This window comes from Syngnathus typhle, linkage group LG17 (genome assembly GCF_033458585.1).
Source record: "Syngnathus typhle isolate RoL2023-S1 ecotype Sweden linkage group LG17, RoL_Styp_1.0, whole genome shotgun sequence".
In the NCBI taxonomy this organism is placed as follows: Eukaryota; Metazoa; Chordata; class Actinopteri; order Syngnathiformes; family Syngnathidae; genus Syngnathus; species Syngnathus typhle.
In genome coordinates, this window is record NC_083754.1 from 4225200 (window position 1) to 4245509 (window position 20310).

Consider the following 20310-nt stretch of genomic DNA (forward strand, 5'->3'; position numbering starts at 1 on the left):
TCATGCGTAAAAGGACTTAAGCCTGTCTTCTCAAGAGGATGTTTTAGCACTTGTCAGTGTGTGTATGCGTTTGTTTGTGTACCTGCATCATGCATGTGTGCGTGTGTGTTCATTTGTTTCAAGGTCCTTTGCACATCCAGACAATAAGAATGACAAATGTTATTTATAAAAGATTTTTTTACCATTCAGGTTATTTTGATGTGGGCTTTAATTCACGGATGAATTGAAATGGAGGTTGGATTGTTTATTTATTTGTTTTGTTTTCTGGTGATCAATAGGCAATTATGGTGAGAGAATGCTGTGAAATGTTATTTACACATATTTTCCCCACGATGAATTTCATTCAGGCTTGTCACGGTGACATAGCCTGTTAAACACCGTCATCTTGTGGTAAATACGAGAAATGTGAGTGACGTCACAATGGGCTGTGAGGATATTCGCTTTTAGATGACCCATTTACTTTTCACTGCATAACAGAATTCATTTTCCTGTGTATCTATGTTGGCTTTTAGCATAGACTAAAAAAAAAAAAAAAAGAAAAGATACATAGAACTTTATGACCTAAAATGACCAACAATGCTAAAAGTAGTGGTCACACATTTAGGTTGATCAATGTTTTTTATTTTGTTTTTTTTTGTAATTCTACCATTTTAAGGGTCCAGAGTTCAGTGGTGAGGCGCATAAGATTAAGATGACAAGTCTAAACCTCTTAGAGCGCACATTCATGCGAAGTCTAATATTCCATGGACATCATCCATTTTACAGGAGGGAAGGGACTAAAGAGAGAGGCTGCCATTCTGCCAAGCGCTTCACTTTAAAACTTTAAAGAGCACATTTGTTCCTTAATCACTCTTGCTGCTCCACCTCTGCTTTTTTCTATCTGGCTACTCGGCGCTATTTTTCGGCGCCCATCTTCTTCAGCCATAAGCCCTGTCAGCTCCGATTAGGCCACAGTGTGTTTGTGTGTCAGACTGTTTTAAGTGGTCTCGGGGGTGGGGGGGTGGGGGGATCATTCTGCTTCGCTATTACACCGGACCTACCGGACGCACAATTGCTGACGCTAAGGTCGGATCCACTGTGGTTCATTTTACTGTCTGTCATACGCAGCATAATAATCCGGCTTCTCGTGCACAAGTTCAGCGAGAAAACGAGAAGCCATATTGGTTTGCCTAACCAGGCATTTTATAGCGGCGACCTCCTCAGTGGCAAGTACAACTGTCCCCATTCATAAGCCACCATCACCTTTTATTGGAGATGGTCAGGAAACAGAAAAAGGATTTTCTGAGAACTCCTCAGGTGAACCTTCAGCGCCGTGGTGCTGCTCAGTCTTTTGTCGTAGAAGGTGTACGGTTTATCGCTAGTTTGAATCCTCGTGGATTTTTAGCGCTCGCAGGTTTTGCAGCAGAACGGTTTCTCTCCCATGTGGGTCTTTATGTGAACTTTGAGGACTCGGGGAAAGCAGCAGCGAGTCGCTCGTGGACAAAATGTCGTATGTGTCGATCGTTTCTTCTTCTAGTAATAACAAAAGATGGCTGCTACCTTCTGTGAAGGATTGAATTCACCACAATAGACCATTTAAAAAGATACTGTGAAAACTTTATTAGTGTGCAGGAAAAACAGAACATATACGTGTACTTCAGATTTGATTCCATGAGGTTCTCTGGGGCTACTCGGGAACGACTGCAGCTACAACGTCACTATAGGGTCCGTAGCGGCCAAAAATGTCCTTGCCTACCACGACGACACACAGCTTGTGCCCCTTTTTGTACTTAGTGACGGTCACCCACATGGGCAGAGATTTGGCCGGCACGTTGCCCAACAGTTTCCAGTCTGGCAAAATTCCGCTTCCCTTGACCTTTTCCATGGTTAGGTAAATGCTAGTGTAGAGAAAGAGACATTGAATGTAAATCCAAAAAGAGAATTGCCTTCCATGACACTTTTGTTTTACCTGTAGCTCTGCATCTGTGGTAAAGAGAGTTTAATTTCCTCCGCAGTCCACATCACTGAGAGGCTGGGGGGATTTTCGATAAGAGCCAGTTGGACGCTCACTTTATGGGGGATGTTGTACGACAACGCCTCCATGGTCAAGTTAGCCGGGAAAGGGTTAATGGGCAAAGGAGGATACCCAGAATCATTCTAAGGGAAAGCGGAGGAAGGAGAGTGATGAGTGAATATTTAGAAATTCAACTGAAAATTAATATTTGGATATTGAGTGTAGATCTGGCTTTATTGTGTTAATACATTACCTGCTGTGGGTTTGTCTGCTGGATGTTGTTGCCATGGCAGCTAGAGATGGATTCTTCATTCATCGGCGTAGTCGGGGGCTGATGAATTTGCAAGCAAGAAAATGTCAAGCAAAAGTCATATTTAGTCAAAATATGCATGTCATGTTTTGATAAAAAGCATCTTACCTCACTCTTAGAAGAAGAAGCAGACTGACTATCACATTCCTCGGTTAGGGTGTTCATTATATGTGGTAGATCTAGACGATATATTGGATTTTAAACAAAAAATTTGACATTTTGTTTTTAGGCTGTACAGCTGGATTAGGCATAGGAACGAGTCAGAGAGAAAAAAAAAAAAAACACACTTAGCAATAATAACCATACCTTCTTTTGTTTGATTCAACTCCTTTTGAATTTCGGTGGTATCCTGAAAAGAAAGACACGATTTGCTTTATTTGGACAAAAGATTGTAGAGTTTCTATCTCTCAGTGTCTTGGGTGGATGCAAATAATCAGATTGGAATGAAAACTCGCTCGGACTCACCAAGACGTCGTTGTTCCCATTTTCTCTTTCCTCTTTTCTGCTGCTTTTTTCTGCAGCTAAATAAATACACATGTGAAACAAATAGTAATTTACAAATACACAACAGTTAGTTGTAATAGTACTGGGCTCTTACTGTGTGGCACCAATTCATCATCGCAATCTATCCTGGTGAGGAAGACATGATATTGTAAAAACTCACAAGATTTGATCATAAATGCAAACTGTTATTGAATAATAAGTGTTTGGTCCTACGTACATAATGACGTCGTCATCATCGCAAGGCAGCAGCAAACTCTGAAATTCACGTCTTTGTCATAAACACAGAAATGATTTTGGATTAGAAAAATGCGCAGGCAAAATGTTATCCAAACCTTTTTGTTTAATCTCAGGGCGGTGAGTGCTCTTTCTGCTCTCTTTGAAATCTTCTCAAAGCGTTTCTGGGAAAAAATCCTAATTAATATCTGTAGATAGAAAGTGCATGAGCTAGCTCATCGGTGATGCAGTTTACCAACCTCAAGTTTTTGGATGGCTCGTTCATAATCCAGGTCATGTTGAAGATGTTGAACACTTTTGGTTAAATCCTGCAAAATGGTATTATTCATTTGCACTTCGTCTTTCAGTAGCATCTGAATCTGTACATTATAATGCAGGTGGAATTTTAACTTTTAAAATTGCATGTGTAGAAAAAGAACCACCATCTCGGTCAAAATTTGAAGACGCCTCATCATCATCATCATCATCATCATCATCATCATCATCATCGTGTCCGTTGGGTTTCACTTACTTCAGATTGGAATAATTTTATATTTTTTCCACAGATTCCAGAAGAATCTAAAGAGGGACACGATCGCTTCATTCTTCAATCTTATAAAAAAAAAAAAAAAAAACGTAGGAAAAAATAGCAGCTTTACACTCACAGTGCCCAAACAACGCTTTCAAGATGTGTTGTTACCAATAGTGAGCATTCTAGCGTTTTAAAAAAAATATGAAATTTTCAACATGTAATTGAGATGGGCACCCTTCAATTTAACCGGATTTATGATGCATAAATCTCACAGAAAGAAAACAACAACAGTTAATCTACAAACGCTCTTGCAAAATCGCGTCTGTTTTGCTTTGTTTAGTGTTACTTCATATTTATTCCGGGTGGCAACACTTCCGACTCGTGACTTTTCTTTCTCGCTCTCGTTATTTCCTACCGTTTACCAATCAATTTAGGTGTTTACTGCCACCCTCTGGACTATCTTGGTAATGCATACAGACAGTGCTGCCGTCAGTGTCACATTAAATTTTGGAACTCCATTTGAAGTGGTATGACTAGTATTATTTCGAAATGGTTTAATAAGAATGGCAACTAATAATCAACTTAATCATAAATAGAGATTTGTGCACATAAAATGAATTAGCTATATAGTGAGACAAACTTTTAAATGTTTAATAAAGAAAGAAAACAGTTGTCACAAACAAAGGATAATGTTTAATTAAACAATTACGGACGCTAACTTCAAAGTTTGAGGTAAAGGACCGTAATTGTTTGAGGTACTTTTCCAAAGTGTAGTTGACTAGTAATCCACTAGATGGCGTTAAACTATAAAAGATAGGCCACCTTAATTCTCACGTTCATATTTTATATTTTGAAGCACAATTTAGAGAAAGACTAACCCAACAAAAAGGACATTCTATGTCCCCATAAATGAAATTGAAAGAGGCCATTACATTTTTGTGCTATAAAAATCACACCAAGAAATAGTGATTTTAAAAGTTAGTGCTTTTTTTATGAGCAAGTATTAGCCAGGAATAATCTTTGATATGAAGCATAAGGTAATGGGCAATAGAATAAAATGACCCATTTCATTCTCATTTGTGATTATTAAACATGTTACAGTTGGTTTAATAAATAGCCTTTGTCCCAGTTTTTGTTGGGGGAAAAAAAGAGCAAAATAACCCAATAGCATGACAGAAATAGCAAAACATTCCTACTTCAAGTTTATGTTGTCATTTGAATCCCAAATATCACAGCACATCATCGGTTTGTGTATTTCACCATGTCACCAACAGATGCAAAAGCATAACAAAGACAATATAATATCCCACAATTTATACCACTACATTTCTTTAAGCTAAGATTAACATAATATTTTCTACTTTTTTTGTTATTAACCACATTAGTATTTCAGTCAGCAATTGGTTTAACTATACATACACAGCAAATATGTACAACATGATTTATTTGTTAATAGCGTCTCAAAAACAAATGTGGACCCAGAAAGAAAATCTCCCATTTTTTTTTATTTTTTTTAACCCACACATATTTCCCACACGGTCTTGCATGACAATGAACCATAAAAAGAAATAAAAGAGACAGTCACTCATAAATGCAAAGGTGGATGAAGGCAAGTGTGTTCTTGTTTTTTAAAAATCCTTTAACAACAACAAAAGAGGTTTTGTAGATCTTACTAACTTGGATGACCAGCTCATACACAAATTACAACATATGTTGTCATTAAATACACAAAGAATCATTGGTTACTGTTAAAGTTTTTCCTCTTTTAAAAATTTTCATGAGAATTTACATACACCTAGCCTTAATTCAAATGAACCTATCGCGTGATACTTGTCCAACTTGAAATGCAAATTGAACAAACATGGCTCTGCCTTCCAGCCATTAATTCACGTTTGAAAATATACGCTGAATGTTGCTGGAAATCCAGTGAGATTTTCTCAAATGACAACCATTTATCAGTGTGTGTGTATAAGAAGTGACATCAAATGCATCCTTAACTGTATTCACCATTACAAGAGTGATAGGCGATGCTTGATTGTTGTTGAGTGTTGGAAAAATAGCGGCATGTCGATGTCTTCTCGGGATATTTACTGTACATCCAAGGATTTCAATTTATATACTCTATCCCCCATAAATTGACATTTACTTGCGTTTTCGAAGCACCAGATACATCAGACCACTAATTAGAGTCATTGGGAAACTAACCCAAGCCAAAATATAGGAGGAGCCGTACGAGCCGTCATGGAGACTGCTATGATGGAAGGACTTGTTCTGAGCCGTGTAAATGGACGCCGCCATCATCACGCACAAAGCTGAAGAGAGGAAAGAATGACAAATATGGTTACATTTTGTTGGCGATTTGAGTAGGTTTGTGTCACTCACAAGCTAACAGTTGAATAATTGCAGTGAAGACAAATCTCTCCCCTTGCTTGAGCCTGAAGAGCTGAAGAATGAAGATGAAGAAGCTAATACAGCATAAAATGGTGGCCAGGATCATGGTAGCCTGGACCGTCTGCAGGTAGGCTGGAAGGAACCAACAGATGTTAGAAAATGATACATCGCTTGTACCAACAGCAGATGATAAACGTTCCTACCCGCATCAGTAGTGTGGCTCTTGGCGATAGGAAAGCAAGTGGCATTGCAAGAGTACCACAAGTCCGAGTAGAGGACATCCCGTCCAGGTGTTGATACCAACCACCATGCCTGTAACATAGTGAAACAAGTACCGTATTTTCCACACTATAAGGCGCACCTTCAATGAATGGCCCGCTTTAAAATTTTGTCCATATATAAGGCGCACCGGATTATAAGGCGCACCTTCAATGAATGACCCATTTTAAAACTTTGTCCATATATAAGATATGTATATTTGGCCCGCGGGCCGGACTTTGGACACGCCTGCTGTAGTGGCTCAATATTGGTCCATATATAAGGCGCATCTGATTATAAGGTGCACTGTCGGCTTTTGAGAAAACGGGAGGTTTTTAGGTGCGCCTTATAGTGCGGCAAATACGGTACTCACATTATGTATGGTTGCAACAAAGAGGAGAACGGCTGCAGCCAAATGGAAAAGGATGATGAGGACTAAGATGATCAACATGGCTGCTTCCTCTCTTCAGCTGGGTCTTCTCGTAGATGATAGGTTTTTTTCCCCTCTATGAATGGAAGTCAAGTTTGCAGGCTGATAGTTTGCTGGGCCTCTTGCAATAAAGGTCTGGAGCAACAAATATGAAACACACAAAAAACAAGGTTAAGCTCTTGAAGTGTGTTAAATTCCAAATTTCGTGTTGCAATTGAAGATCTTTTAAGGGAACCCATGTGGAAGTGTTGAAACTGCCCCATCTGCGACCAATTATCCAAACAGCAAGTCACCCCTCAAATTATAGAAAATATAATTGGTGCGTTGTGTCACTGCGGACAACCACTCAACACAATTGCAGTAAAGAAAATGTTTAAATTATCTCTGAAAATATTTGTTCAATGATTTAGTTTAGTTTATTCTATCAAGTTCTTTTCGCCCAATCTCTCCTAGTCAGGAAGATAGTATATTCTTAGCGAATGTATTTTCATTAGCTAGTGAAAACAGCATTCTTGAGGTTTTTCCCCAATCCAATTTTAAAATTCTACAGGCCATAATTGGCTGACAAGACCTCTGTGTCAGCCTCAACGATTGTGTTTCCTCCTGTGTGGGTTCCCACAGGGCTCTGTTGTAGGTCCCCTTTTCTTTTCCCTTACTTGCTTCCACTTTGTTCCTTCCTCTGGAATTTTCTGCTTTTTTAACGTGAGCAGCACCCAAAATTACCTAATTTGTAATGCCAACATGAGGTTTTTGGTGGGACTGCTAAAAACGCCACAGCAGATGTGAATTACCGCAACCTGAAATTTGACAGCCGGATTGCGTGTTAATTGTATTTATTGACCGACCTTGCGTTTTATGTCAACCTCTTTAGTGTTATTTATTTGTCGCAATGCTTAACAAATCAACTTGGATTGAATTTGATTGGAACCAACACAATACAAAACCTTAATATGCACATACATAATTTCGATTTTGGTAACCGCCACCCAAAGCGAACATTAAAAAGAGCCGAGTTGGCAGATTCAGAGTTCTCCACACACACAAACACACACAGTAAAGGAGTTAGCCCTCGCCGCCAAAATGGAATCGTAGTAAAAACAGACTCCTCCCGCCGACAGGAAGCAGGCCACAATTTGTGTGAGCACATGTGGCTTGTGGGGGTTCTGCCAAGAGATGGACTGGCCTTGTTTGAGGTGGCCAGGACAGGAAAAGACAGACTAAATCTCAAAATGGTGACGTGAAGTGGCTTTGAATCATGTGACACTGGCTCGAGGATTCACATTGGAATGTAAACACCAAGTGCTTTTGGTAAACGCTCGTCATCGCTGAACTCTGAGAAGTAAACAGGACTGAGAAAAAAAAAATGGAATAAATTACCACCAGTTCATGAAGATGTATTTACTTTGCACGATATGTACATAATATAGTCAAGCCAAGTTTTCCCTCTTCCAAACAACAAACCACAATTAAACCATCATTATTATAAATACCACTCGCTAATAAGCACAATAATAAATCTCAAAGTAATAAATGCCTCTCTGAGCAAGCTAACTCGATAGAGTAGGATTTATTGCATAGCAACTCTTTGATTTTAATTCCATCCTGCTGGATTACGTTTTTGGAACAGCGTGAGAAGTCCCACATGTGCACACGTGCACATTTGCACCAATGTAATCATGTCTGCTGATAACGTTGTGGTGTAAGCAAAAAGAAGGACGAAACAGAATTGGGTAACATGGGAGGGAAAATACCAAACATTGGTATGCAGATATACACATGTAGAAGCCAAGGTTATGGTAGTTGACAAAAGCTAACAAAATAAAATCTATTTCAAAACGCTAAAACTCGTACTAAAAGCTGAACAACTAAACATTTTTGGAAAAATAAAAACTACGAACAAACCTACTCTAAAAACACAACGTTTTTAGAATTCATAAAACAAAAGTCAAAATGAAATAAAAAAAAAAACTAAAAAAATCCCAAATAATTACGACCTTGGTAAAAATAAAAAATCTGTTATGTCAAACTTCAGGTAAAAAAAAAAATGCAAACTCTGTTTGAATAATAACAGTAAACTGTGCATGTCAATTCCAATATTAATACCAATTAAAAAAAATACATTATTATGAACTGCAAATTTGCACGATATAGTTGGGATACTCAGACACACAAATAACACTTCACCCAAAAACACTGTGCACTTACCTCCCCTTCCTTGACTATCACTCAGCACTAATTTCAGGTATGAATTCGCTAATACTCACCTCAGACGCCATCCAGCAGCTGCACACACACACTCACTTACACATATACACTCATAATGATGTCCGCATGTCACATACATCGGCCTCGCCGGTTTGGAATGCATGACATTGTTTTCCTAAATCTCTTGGTGTAATCTGTCATAGTAGACGTGTGCTCACAAAGCGCCAGCTGTTCTGTGTCAATCAACAAGCAAATAAAAGACTTCAATATCTAATTTAGTCAGAATGCCATTTATGCCACTTGTCACTCAGGGTCAATTATAGATTACATTTACAATTGAGGAACTGAAGCAGCTCTTCTTCCATTGTACGCTTATTGCAGCCACCTCGACAGACGCACACGGACAAAGAGAAACAGAATACAACCATTCCTCCGTTCCACTCACCCTTATAATAGGAAGCTAGAGGACTCTGCATGTGTGTGTGTTTGCACGTACGAGTGCGCTGTGCAACTGCTGGAAAATGCTGACATTTAATGTCCTTTTCTTTCATAAAACACAAAGCCACAGACTTAACTGGGCCTCTGAATCTCACTCCCCCGACTCTCTCACTCTTCCGCTCTCCCAACTCCTCTCTGGTTGGCATTTGGGGAAAAAGTGATGAACAGAAAAGGGGAAGTGGATATGAAATCTTCCAGTGAGGCCCTCTGGCTCCAAATTAAGTTATACTGCTGAAAATAATGTGACATTCCTTGCAATAAGTCTTCTTTCAGAAGCACTTATTGTAGGATAACTCCAAGAAAAGATTCATTCTAGAGTTTCATTAATGTATTGTCCAAGAATAACATTCGGACTGCACCGATTTAAATTGGGTTTTTAATATATATTTGTAATTCAAAACTATCAACCCAAGTAATGTGTGCTCTTTAAATCCACTTTGAAATGTATGATATATGGACTTTGCACTGTACAGTGGGACTGTTTCCAAGAAAAATCTGAATGATTAAATTATCTTTTGTTCACAGTGTGTAGTTGGGTTGGGTCAGTTTAGGTGGTTGGTGTTTATACGCAGCAACCAAATGCAAGGTCTATTTTTAGTGAAAACACAAAAGGTACATCTTCTCCGTCATTGTTTAAGGAAGAGCAAACAATATTTGTATATACAACTTTGAACTACTTTATTATTATTATTATATTATTATTATTATTAAAATGGCCATGTAAAAGCATCTGTGGCTCAACTTTCAGGGTCACAGGATCACAAAATATCCGCTGAGCAGAATTTATGTTACTAGTAAATATAGTAATGATGTTGTGAGTTTGTGCGTGTAGTCCACACTAATTAGAACCTTGTAAACTGGACAAATGCCCACGTAAACACACACTCATGTACACCACTGTTTTTTCTGCAGGGTTGAAAGAAATGCCTCTGACATTGGAACTCTTTCGTGTTGGACACCGACGTGTTTTTACTATGTGTTTGAGTCAACACGTGTTGTACTTAGACATTCCTGAAGTGACAGACTTGAGTAATGACCCCCACATGGTTTAGGGGACCAGTCCCAAAATTCTCTACATCTCATCCATCCACAAATTGCACACTTTCTTGATCAACTTTATCAGTCAGCATCTTTCAAAAGCCTCTCGGTAACAAATATTACACACTTTTCCACTCATGCTGAGTTCATGATGACAGAAAATATGGGAAAAACTAACATTGACACGGCGGCAAACTGGAGACAGTCTGCCAATTCTGCAGTGACCGACCAGATCATGTTACAGGATACTAAAGTTTGAGATAACCTGCTTCAGATCAGCTATGCTAGTTGTCCAGTTTATATGGTAATGTTTCATTCATTTGATAAAATACATTGAAATAAAGCTATTCCCTTGCCTACAGATTAGAACAATTAATTATTTTATTGATATTGTAATCAGAATGGTGTGTATTAGTTAGACATTTAGAAATCATTTCTCTCATTTATTTGGGTCGAAATAAAAACTCCACACTCCTATTTAAGTATTTTCAATTCAATCAATTGGCACAAGGTAAATCAATTTGCCAAATCCAAAAATGAATTTCCATTCATCAGCCTCTATAAAATTATTTGCACCGATAGAGGGCGCAGATTCTTAAAACGTAAATCCTTTAAGAAATTTAAATCACGTTATAAACTTTAATTTGACTAAATAAATAAATAAGTAGATAAATAAATGTGTTTTTTAAGGGATGTCTTTTTCCAGTCTAAAATGGGAACATGTTATGATGAACATAGAGTTGCCATATGGAAGGCGAAATAAATAGCTGGAATGTTAACAAAAGAAGAAAAAAAAATCATCGAGAAGAATCCAGACTTTTAACTTCACACAAACGCGCAACGTCCAGCTCCTTACATATAACTTGTTTTAAATATTCCTTAGTTGGAAGAAAGCGCACGAGTGTCTAACGACGCCCCTTTGGTCAGCGTTTCGGAAGTTCAGGCCGTGCGTGTCATTTGTGCGTAAAAATACGCACAAGGGAAAAAAAACAATATGCACAGAAGACGCGCGCACCGAGAAACAATTCTTTGGAGGCGCAATTCTAACTTATTGGGGGGGGAAATAACATCAACTTGACACACAGGCTTTCAAGTAAATTGTTTGCAGCATTCAAACAATATGCAAACATATTTACTCACCAGGTTTGAAGAACGTGGAATAAAACACTATGAGCGAAGCTCCGGATGAGGCGGCGTTCGTAATAGGAAATATTGAAGTGAGCAAATATTACACGAACAAGTCTGCAGGCGCGACTCAGCTACAGCTACCGACCCAATTCACTGGACGCTCCTGCAAAAAAAAAAAAAAAGTTGGAGATGCACTCTGTGGCTCCGCTGCTGGCGGGGGAAGGCTCTGGGGTGTGGCTTTAGGGCCGTGCGCGCGTGCAAAAATATATAAACATAATAATACATAAAGAAAAAAGCATTATATTCTTTTAAATGTATGGATAAGTGTCATAAAACCAAAAATAACATAGAAGTCTTTCATGGTATTATTCATCAATTTATCCGTAGGGGTGTGAAAAGTTAGTAGTGTTTATTCCCTGGCAGACACACACCCATTTCTTTAGGCATATCAGTTCTGGGGTGGAGCAGAGTGTGCTGTCATATGCAAATAATGGATAACAGCAAAACCAACACAGAAATAAAACCTCAACAATATTCCAAAATGTCTGAGCAGATTAATAGTTGACCAAAAGAATGCATTGTGATGGAAGTGGATTCATGTGCGGAGTCATAAGGACGTCGTTAGCCAGGCAGACACGGGACAAAGAAGCAAGTATTGTCAAAGCTCGTTATACTGCAAATAACTCTTTGTATTTATGTTTTTTCATGATACCATGCAGGAATGAATGTGAAAAAGTCACATGTGATTGAGTTGAAACTATTATAATTGTGCCGGTTACTTTCTCAACATGTTTTTGGGGTCTTTTCTGAGGGGAAGAGAGACATGTAAACAAGATGGGCAGATGGAATTGATTGGATTCTTTTCAAATGCATGTTGCTGTGTAATAATAGCAGGTAACCATGGACAAAAATTCAGTTTAATCTCACAATGTTTGTGTGTAGTATATAGTTGCAGTGTGCACATAGCAGGACCAGATGGAATCTTTACATTTATTTATTTTTTGCATACCACCTCAGATACCTTAAGTCACCCCATGGCCCCCCCAGAAGGGGGGAAAAAAACTAGCTCCGGCAATGTGTTTACTGTCTAACTTTCTCAGCGGCACTTTTGGAGCATGGACAATAGGGGGGGGGCAAAATTGGAGAGTTCTCTGTGGGTTGCACTTGCCTCATTTTCTCGTTGCCTCAGTATCCTCTCCGAGTCCAAAAATATGCACGTTAAGTGTAATGGAGTGTGTGAGTGTGAAGGCTTGTTTCATTTTGTGTGTCAACTCGAGGAATGATAGATGATCATTTGTGTCACCCCTTGTCAAGAATTATTTTTAAAGAACAGAAGTATTCAGCGGAAATAATTCTGTGACCCGAGAAAAAATTATTCCAGTTTTCCACCAGGACAGTCGTAATGATGGCAGCCTCGGGAATGTAACTGCTCATCTGCCTTTTCTAACTGCAGCTGAAATATGTATTTCAAATTGCATAAGCTTTCCCTGACACTTAGCGTGTTAGCGCTAGCAGCGATGATATTTAGTTGAATGTCAGCGATGTGCAATGTGACCTTTGCTTCAGAAAAGAAGCGGGGAAAAAATAAAATGATGATGCAACGCGGCAACAGAAAAAAAAAATGAATTTTTTGCTGTGTTATGCTAGTTTGGCTAGAAGGTTTGGATCGTTAAAAAGATTTGCTTTGGATGTAGGAGTGAAAGCTCAAGTCCATCTTGGATACCTGTACCATAAACAATCCGTAGTTTTATTAATTTAAATGTCAGACAGCTCATGTTTTCCACTTTTCTAAATACGTCTCATAAACACGACATTATTTTTAGATTTATCTCCGGCCTCTACAAGAGTTAGAGGAAGAGGGAGAGGAAAAGTTCTAGGAAGCCGTTTCACTGCCAGCGTTGTTCCACAATCACTTACTGACTTTCGCTTTATCATAAGTTGCCTCCATTTTTTTTCCATCTCCTATTACTGCGCCATTTTTCTCCTTTTAGCCAAGTATTTTTGTTTGTTATTTTTCTGCCATGCGGTTCAATGTGCCTCCTGCTGATTGCCTACGTTAGCAAGCCTGGACACATGTTAATACACACTTTTGTGAGAAACAGGAACAGGGGAGATGAGGGGGGGGCTGCTTCCTGTCTGCCTGAAGATAAGTATGCCTTCGAGTGTGTTCGACTGGCATGGTTCCAGATGTCAAAGCTACTGGGAATTGTGGTTTATTGGTCATGCATGGAGCTCCCAGTACATGAATTGAAACATAACACAATTTTCTAAGGATGTTCAATTTTTTTTCATGACTGTTTAAATGCGAATGATAATATCCCGCTAAAAGATACTAAAATATCTTGTGTAGGTGGGTCACCTGCTCATTTTTAACAATAGCAGGTAAATGATATGCGTCGATAGTGACGTAGTGTGTGTGACACCTGATAAAGAGGTCCGACCTGTTAGTGAGAGTGATAGCGAGGGGTTCTGTTGCCTGAAGGGAAGATGATGGGGCTGCTTTGTTGTTTAAACAAGTCTTATTGGCTACAAACGTGTGTGCGGGTGTGTGCGTGTCGGTGTGTGTGTGTGCAAACCCATCGCCAACTGCCACGGAGTGACCAGAAATAGGTTGCGAGCCCGGCTAATCTTCCTTCCTTCACACAAACAGTCGCACACAAGAGGACACGCAGACAAAAGGCTTCCCTTCCTTATGACCGCGATGGTTTTTATCATCCTACTGACTACACACACACACAGAAATAGACATAGTCGCCCATCAGCTAACACACAGTTGACAAGACAGCGCTCGTCTGATGCCGTTTGCTCAAAGTGTGAAGCTTCCAGGAGGTCAGAGGTCATGTTTACACTAGTGCCAAGTGGGTGCTTTTTGTCTTCACCAGCACCCAAACACCCCAAAAGGTGTTGCATTGTTTTATTTAATCATATGTTCTTCACCCAGCTTTAATTGCTACTCTAGCGCACACACTCCCTCGCCCACCAGCAGGCCACAATTGTTATCACTTGTCCACAGTTGCTGATGAAGGTCAAAGGTCACTGCTGTTGGACATAAAAGAAGGCCTGGCTTACAGTTGTTGGAGTTCATCTCAAATGTGTTTAAAGGGGGTTGAGGTCAGGGATTTCAAATGCTAACAAAAAAAAAAGGCCCTTTTTAATGCCTATCTTGGATAATATCGTATTTAGTTCAAGTGAATTATATCATGGTGTGAGGCTGAATATGTGAAAAGAAAAAAAAAGTATCTCTTGCAACTAGGGAAAAGGTGTTTAAATATCTTTATCACTTCTGCAGACAGACACACAAATAGTGTGGTAAGACGTCGGAGTGTGTGGCAACAAGATGCAGTTAAAAAACAGATAAAATTATCACAAAGGTTATGACCCCACAGCTGAGAATTTCATGTGAGTGAAGGAGGAATGACTGGAGAGTGGGTGGCTTTAAATGGAAGATGGAGAAGGAAGGACATACCAGTCTTGAGACTTTAACAATCAAAAAAACGCTTTATATTCAACGTGGGCGTGGCTATAATAAAAATGGAGAGCACTCTCGTTGCACGGATTACGATTAGCAACGTAACACACCCTGAAAGTGCCCGTGTTCCCTTTTTTCCTGACTTCCTCTTTTTTTTCCTTTCAGCTGAAAAGTGACATGATCTCTACCAAGTCACCTTTTCCCTAGAAAATACACCCACAAAGTCTCTCTGTTTGGCCTTACGGATGGAAAACGGACAATGTGTCTGTGTCACTTATGTGTGTGCGGTATTGTTCCGAGTGTGATGACTGCTCGTGCAGCCAAGGCTTAACTTTTTTGCTGAGTAACCCTGTGACCAAAGTCTAGCCTGAGTCCAATAGGATGTAGCCCACTTGCTGAATGGACAGAATGTGTCTTCATGGACTTGATGAGAGGTTATCAGCTCAACTAAACGAACCACGGGACATGAGATATTTAGAAAATGTATCAATGATTGAGTGACAATGCAGGTCACACTTTTGGTGAAGTTTCATGCTTTATTTTTATCCCTCACAATTATCTTCTCGTGCTTGCTCAAATGCAAGAATCCTAAGAGTAGCTGGAACAATCAAAGAACCAAGAAAGTCCACTCAGAAAGATGTTTGAATTTTAATAAAAAAAGAGAAAGAAAATAAAGTGAGCTGGTCCATCTGAAGTGTCCACCTTGTGAGTGTTAAAAGTCTTCAAATGTGAACAAGTAAATTATTAATGGTTTCATCGCAGTAAAATAAGTTTTTGGACAAGTCAGATTTTCAGGTTATACATGTAGAAAGGGCACCATCTAGCGGCGGCTTTATTGAAATGATTTATCTTCAAGTTATCTGCTTGTGAACCAATACAGTGCTCCTCTCTTGATGTTTCAACCATAAAGTTATTTTTTGTTTTTAAGTTATTTTCGTATTTTCTTTTCATAGTCGTATTAATTCCAGATTCTCTTTTCCTAACACATTTCAAGTGACGGAACTGATATCATATCCGGAACCTTCGATGCGGGGACTATTATACGGTTGGACACAAACATGGACGATGTACCAGTAAACGCAAACGAACGTAAGTTTTGAAATATATACTTTTCTCTATAATTCAACGCAATCAACAAAATGTGGACAGTTAAACTTGTTTTATGTTGAATTTCCACCGAGTGGCATGGAAACATGTATTTGACTTACTGCGTCACAGTTTGATTTTTCTTATATCATGCACATGTAACTGCACATGTAACACATATACACATGTAACGTTATGATTTGCACACGCGATGTTTAAATTAACAATACTCAATTGAAAACGGTTTAATTTTGCAGACTGTCCAGGAACAAGAAGTGAGCAGGCAGGGAAGACTTCATCATGTCAGGGTTGTCCTAACCAAAAATTGTGTGCTTCTGGAGCTACCAAAGCCCCAGACCCTGGTACAGTATGAGCCCTTTCAAACTGAACTGGTTGGATCGGATTATTACCAATTCTTAGTTACATTCTTTCTTTCCCGACAGCCATTAAAGAAATCGGATCAAAACTGTCTACGGTCAAACACAAGATCCTTGTCCTATCCGGTAAAGGAGGTGTGGGAAAGAGTACATTCAGCGCTCACTTGGCCCATGCCTTGGCAAGTGATGACACCAAGGAGGTAATGGTTCTGTTTTTCTATTTTTAAAGATGTTTGGGGCACAGTATGCATGTAGCCTTAGAAGTGTTTTCTGCCATCTTCAATTTTAGATTGCCCTATTGGATGTAGACATTTGTGGTCCATCAATTCCTCGAATCATGGGGTTGGAGGGAGAGCAAGTAAGTACAGCAAGTAGTTATTAGTTTTATGTTTAGAAATTGATGTGTGCCATTAAGGCTACTATTTTTTTTTTCTGTCTCTAGATACATCAGAGTGGGTCAGGCTGGTCCCCAGTGGTGAGTCACTTTAAATTATCACAACAAAAACGTAACAGTAATATTATACAATGCACTTGCCTTCTATTTAGATTAGATACAACCATCCAACATTAGTCAAGCCGTGTATTCTGCCTTTATACTCGGTTCTTATTCAATTAATTAGTCTGAAACAGCATCAAGTAAATTGGATTTCAGCTGTTATTCAGGATCCGATTCGATTGTGAGGTGTACTTAATTGTCCATTGACAAAAAATTAAATGTGCCTTGTTCTCATGCTCCAGTATGCAGAAGACAACCTTGCTGTCGTGTCTATTGGCTTCCTGCTTGGTGGTCCTGATGATGCTGTGATCTGGAGAGGACCCAAGAAAAACGGTGCACAACATATTTCATCTCTCTTGTCTATCTCACACCTCTGTTTAAATTACATTTTTATCTGTGGTATAAAAATAAGACCAAGACATATCATTAAAAAAAAAAAAAGTTTAGATCATTGTACTAGTTTTTGATTTGTCATTTCAGGAATGATCAAGCAGTTTCTGAGGGATGTGGATTGGGGCGAACTGGATTATCTCATTATTGACACGCCTCCAGGCACATCTGACGAGCACCTATCAATTGTGCAGTACCTAAGCTCCACCAACGTGGATGGAGCAGTCATAATCACCACACCACAGGTACACGCAAAGACAGAGTACACTATGACTACCCTAACAAATTTCCCATGTGATATTCATGATCGACATTGTTCCTTAATGCAGGAGGTGTCTTTGCAAGATGTCCGAAAGGAGATCCGCTTCTGCCAAAAAGTCAAACTGCCAATCATCGGCGTAGTGGAAAACATGAGTGGCTTTGTGTGTCCAAATTGTAAGGTCAGTGGAAAAACTGCAAGCAGATGTGACAATATGAAAAATTAAACACCACCTGAGTGAGCAAGCACAATTGTACAATTAACAATAGACTGTGGTACACAGCGTGCATTCATAACTCGGGTTTTTGTCTTGCCCTGTCTTTAGAACACGTCGCAGATCTTCCCTCCCACCAGTGGGGGCGCTGAGAAAATGTGTGCAGACCTTAATCTGCCCCTGCTCGGAAAAGTGCCTCTCGACCCAAGGATAGCAAAAAGCTGCGATGAGGGCAGGTCTTTCCTCAACGTGATACCGGACTCGCCTGCTGCTGAAGCCTACAAGAAAATTGTGCAAAGTGGGTTTGCAGCTTGAAGCGAGCACACTTGTCATCTATTTTGATGCATTGTTCACCGTCCGTATGATTTGTGCTTTGCTCTTTCCTCTTATCAGGCATCAAGAACTACTGTTCCACCCACGGCACAGATGAGCAGAAGACAGTGTGAAGCTGCTTTTATGCCAGTCCTGTTGAACCAGAGCTAAGACATCATTCCATTAAAAGACACACATAGAATAGATTTCTCACAACCATATTTCTTTTTTGAAAAGTGAATACGCTATCATGTATGTTGTCTGAATTACTATTTGTGGATGGCAGAATTAGTACTCATAATACAATAAGATGCTTAAAATGTAAAGAAGTGATAATTAAAGAAGACTGCTAAGTAAATGAATGTAACAATTATGAAAATAACCTTGTCGTTTTTAATTCCTCCAGTATCACAGAATTATTATTTAAACTCATGATTTAAATTGTTTAATTTAGTTTATTATTGCTTCAAGATACACTTTTTATTAAAGAAAATGCTCAATCCATAACAGGATAAAAAAAAAACTATCAAAGATTCCAAGATAGAAATAAAATTAAACATTCAACCAGCATTGAGTTTGTTTCAAGTTTCTTACATTTGAAAAATAAATGAAAAACATATTCACAGGATAAATTTAAGAGTTAAATAAGAAGTAGCTGCTTTAAGATCAACAATTCAGAATTACAACTTAGAATGTATACTAGATATATACATTGAAGAGGACATTTTAAGTTTAGTGTCAGAGAAAAACAAAGCAAACCCCAAAACAATAGTTCAGCCTACATCCAGTGCCATGTTTGAGAGGTGCACCCACAAGGCACCAGTATGACTAAGAATCAGATGTGAGCAAACTTGCATCATGTTAAACACACATGTAACTGCAAAGCAAAACATACATTCTCCTTAAATCAATAATAAGGAAATTCAAATGGAACAATTTTCAGAATACAAACGCTCCCATGCCGCGATCATTTAAGTGTTTGGTGCATCCAACTGATTTGATGTGGGATACCGTGCATGATTTGCACCGAGCTTCTTATGTCTGGATCAATACTGTACTTTAAATCCACAGTGAGAATATCTTCTTACTTGCAGTGTATATATAGTATTGCTGTTTTTTTTGTCATTATGTGCCAAGTGAAGGACACAAATGCTCATCTGGATGTCCAGGTTGGTTGCGTTGACAGAATGAGTCTTCCCGAGGGATAGTGACCTTTCGGCGATGGAGGTCATAGTCACGCTGAGATGACCTGTGAAATACAAATTATGGCAGACGGAAAAAAAAAACTTTTAAGGTTACTAACCATTATTCATTACCTTGCTCCTATGTGTCCCAAAAGGCAACAACCATCCAGCAGACAGGCCTCGTTTGTCCCTGACCTCTCCATCCTCTTCACCAGCATTGCATTCCAATCCTCCATCACTCCCTTGTTACTCTAGATAACCCTCAACCACATCCAAATCTGCGTCCGAGTCATAGGGGAGGGATGCAGGGTCAGAAAGTACCCCAAGGTCCACAAGAGCCCGGTCCATATCCTCAGGCATAAATACTATGCCCACATTGAGGACGATGTATTCCATCAGAAAGGCGTAGTAGAGGATGAGGACGTTCACAAAGAATAACCCGAGAAAAAACATATAGGGGTACTCGTCCAAAAGCGATTCAACTGAATCTAACTGTGCATAAATTGTGTGGATCATAAAGAAAGTCACGATTTACCCACTCCTTTGTTTGAGTGTCGTGGATATACAAAGGCAGAAGTTGACACGGCTAATGGTCTGCATATCCAGTGAGTACATTTTGTCCGTCCCGACTCCAAAAAGTGATATGGGCTCCTACAGCTGTACATTGGCGAGGTTTAATGCGCATAAATTAGTATCGCGTTCATAGCTACTAATAGCGCACTCGCAGTATCAAAATATCAGTAGCAATCTGCTTTGCGGAATTCAAGCCATGCCAAGTGACCAGAGCTAAAAACAGTCGCGTACAACCTTAGCAAAACAAAAAAGGTTTTGTACATTTGTACCGTGACAACGAGTACGATCGACAAATAAACATTCCCGTTTGGCTTTAACTCCAACACGTCTCATAACCAACTGCATCAAAACATTGCGGACTGCAAAAGTGATAAACGTCACAAATTCAACGTCATCTTTAATCGACGTCGCGATAATATGACGACATGGAGGAAATAAAAACTACAATAC

At 39.2% G+C, this 20310-nt stretch overlaps 4 protein-coding genes across 6 annotated transcripts in view; 1 reads left to right on the forward strand and 3 right to left on the reverse strand.

Moving 5' to 3' along the window:
* nubp1 (nucleotide binding protein 1 (MinD homolog, E. coli)) overlaps nt 1-18670 on the forward strand; it is a 57249-nt gene extending 38579 nt beyond the window's left edge. Inside the window, exons 1-11 of one of the 2 annotated variants that reach the window (XM_061303989.1) lie at nt 12011-12148; nt 15964-16058; nt 16313-16417; nt 16499-16632; nt 16722-16790; nt 16875-16907; nt 17171-17261; nt 17409-17563; nt 17648-17758; nt 17903-18089; nt 18185-18670. In XM_061303989.1, the coding sequence (XP_061159973.1) occupies nt 16028-16058; nt 16313-16417; nt 16499-16632; nt 16722-16790; nt 16875-16907; nt 17171-17261; nt 17409-17563; nt 17648-17758; nt 17903-18089; nt 18185-18237 (969 nt within the window). In that variant the 5' untranslated portion in view covers nt 12011-12148; nt 15964-16027 and the 3' untranslated portion in view covers nt 18238-18670. Of the gene's footprint in view, nt 1-12010; nt 12149-15963; nt 16059-16312; nt 16418-16498; nt 16633-16721; nt 16791-16874; nt 16908-17170; nt 17262-17408; nt 17564-17647; nt 17759-17902; nt 18090-18184 lie in introns of those variants that run through there. The other variant, XM_061303991.1, reaches the window with a different exon arrangement.
* atf7ip2 (activating transcription factor 7 interacting protein 2) lies at nt 1575-3928 on the reverse strand. Its single transcript, XM_061303992.1, has 11 exons — nt 3553-3928; nt 3281-3349; nt 3140-3205; nt 3025-3062; nt 2902-2933; nt 2769-2824; nt 2610-2652; nt 2412-2482; nt 2247-2324; nt 1949-2136; nt 1575-1877 (listed from the first exon to the last, which is right to left on the reverse strand). The coding sequence occupies exons 1-11, from the start codon at nt 3622-3624 to the stop codon at nt 1667-1669; spliced, it is 924 nt and encodes a 307-aa protein (XP_061159976.1). The 5' UTR covers nt 3625-3928; the 3' UTR covers nt 1575-1666.
* Nucleotides 4190-11681, reverse strand: emp2 (epithelial membrane protein 2). Its single transcript, XM_061303994.1, has 5 exons — nt 11513-11681; nt 6575-6766; nt 6147-6255; nt 5935-6075; nt 4190-5864 (listed from the first exon to the last, which is right to left on the reverse strand). Exons 2-5 carry the CDS (start codon nt 6650-6652, stop codon nt 5695-5697), a joined length of 498 nt encoding a protein of 165 aa, XP_061159978.1. The 5' UTR covers nt 6653-6766; nt 11513-11681; the 3' UTR covers nt 4190-5694.
* dexi (Dexi homolog (mouse)) lies at nt 18345-20272 on the reverse strand. Of its 2 annotated transcripts, none has more exons than XM_061303996.1 (2): nt 19420-20272; nt 18345-19342 (listed from the first exon to the last, which is right to left on the reverse strand). In XM_061303996.1, the coding sequence occupies exon 1, from the start codon at nt 19801-19803 to the stop codon at nt 19534-19536; it is 270 nt and encodes an 89-aa protein (XP_061159980.1). In that variant the 5' UTR covers nt 19804-20272; the 3' UTR covers nt 18345-19342; nt 19420-19533. The 2 variants fall into 2 exon arrangements, with proteins under 2 accessions (XP_061159980.1, XP_061159979.1); XM_061303995.1 differs by having other exon boundaries at nt 18345-19352.
* Between the last annotated feature and the right edge of the window lie 38 nt (nt 20273-20310).

Excerpts from the sequence above, each read along its gene's own strand:
- atf7ip2 (XM_061303992.1), bottom strand. The coding sequence starts at position 3,624 with ATGAAGCGATCGTGTCCCTCTTTAGATTCTTCTGGAATCTGTGGAAAA. Across the intron at positions 3,350-3,552 it reads TAAAATTATTCCAATCTGAA|GATTTAACCAAAAGTGTTCA; the intron begins GTAAGTGAAACC and ends ACCATTTTGCAG. Across the intron at positions 2,934-3,024 it reads GATGATGACGACGTCATTAT|GATAGATTGCGATGATGAAT; the intron begins GTACGTAGGACC and ends CTTCCTCACCAG.
- dexi (XM_061303996.1), bottom strand. The coding sequence starts at position 19,803 with ATGATCCACACAATTTATGCACAGTTAGATTCAGTTGAATCGCTTTTG.
- emp2 (XM_061303994.1), bottom strand. The coding sequence starts at position 6,652 with ATGTTGATCATCTTAGTCCTCATCATCCTTTTCCATTTGGCTGCAGCC. Across the intron at positions 6,076-6,146 it reads GAGCCACACTACTGATGCGG|CCTACCTGCAGACGGTCCAG; the intron begins GTAGGAACGTTT and ends GGTTCCTTCCAG. Across the intron at positions 5,865-5,934 it reads AATTATTCAACTGTTAGCTT|CTTTGTGCGTGATGATGGCG; the intron begins GTGAGTGACACA and ends TCCTCTCTTCAG.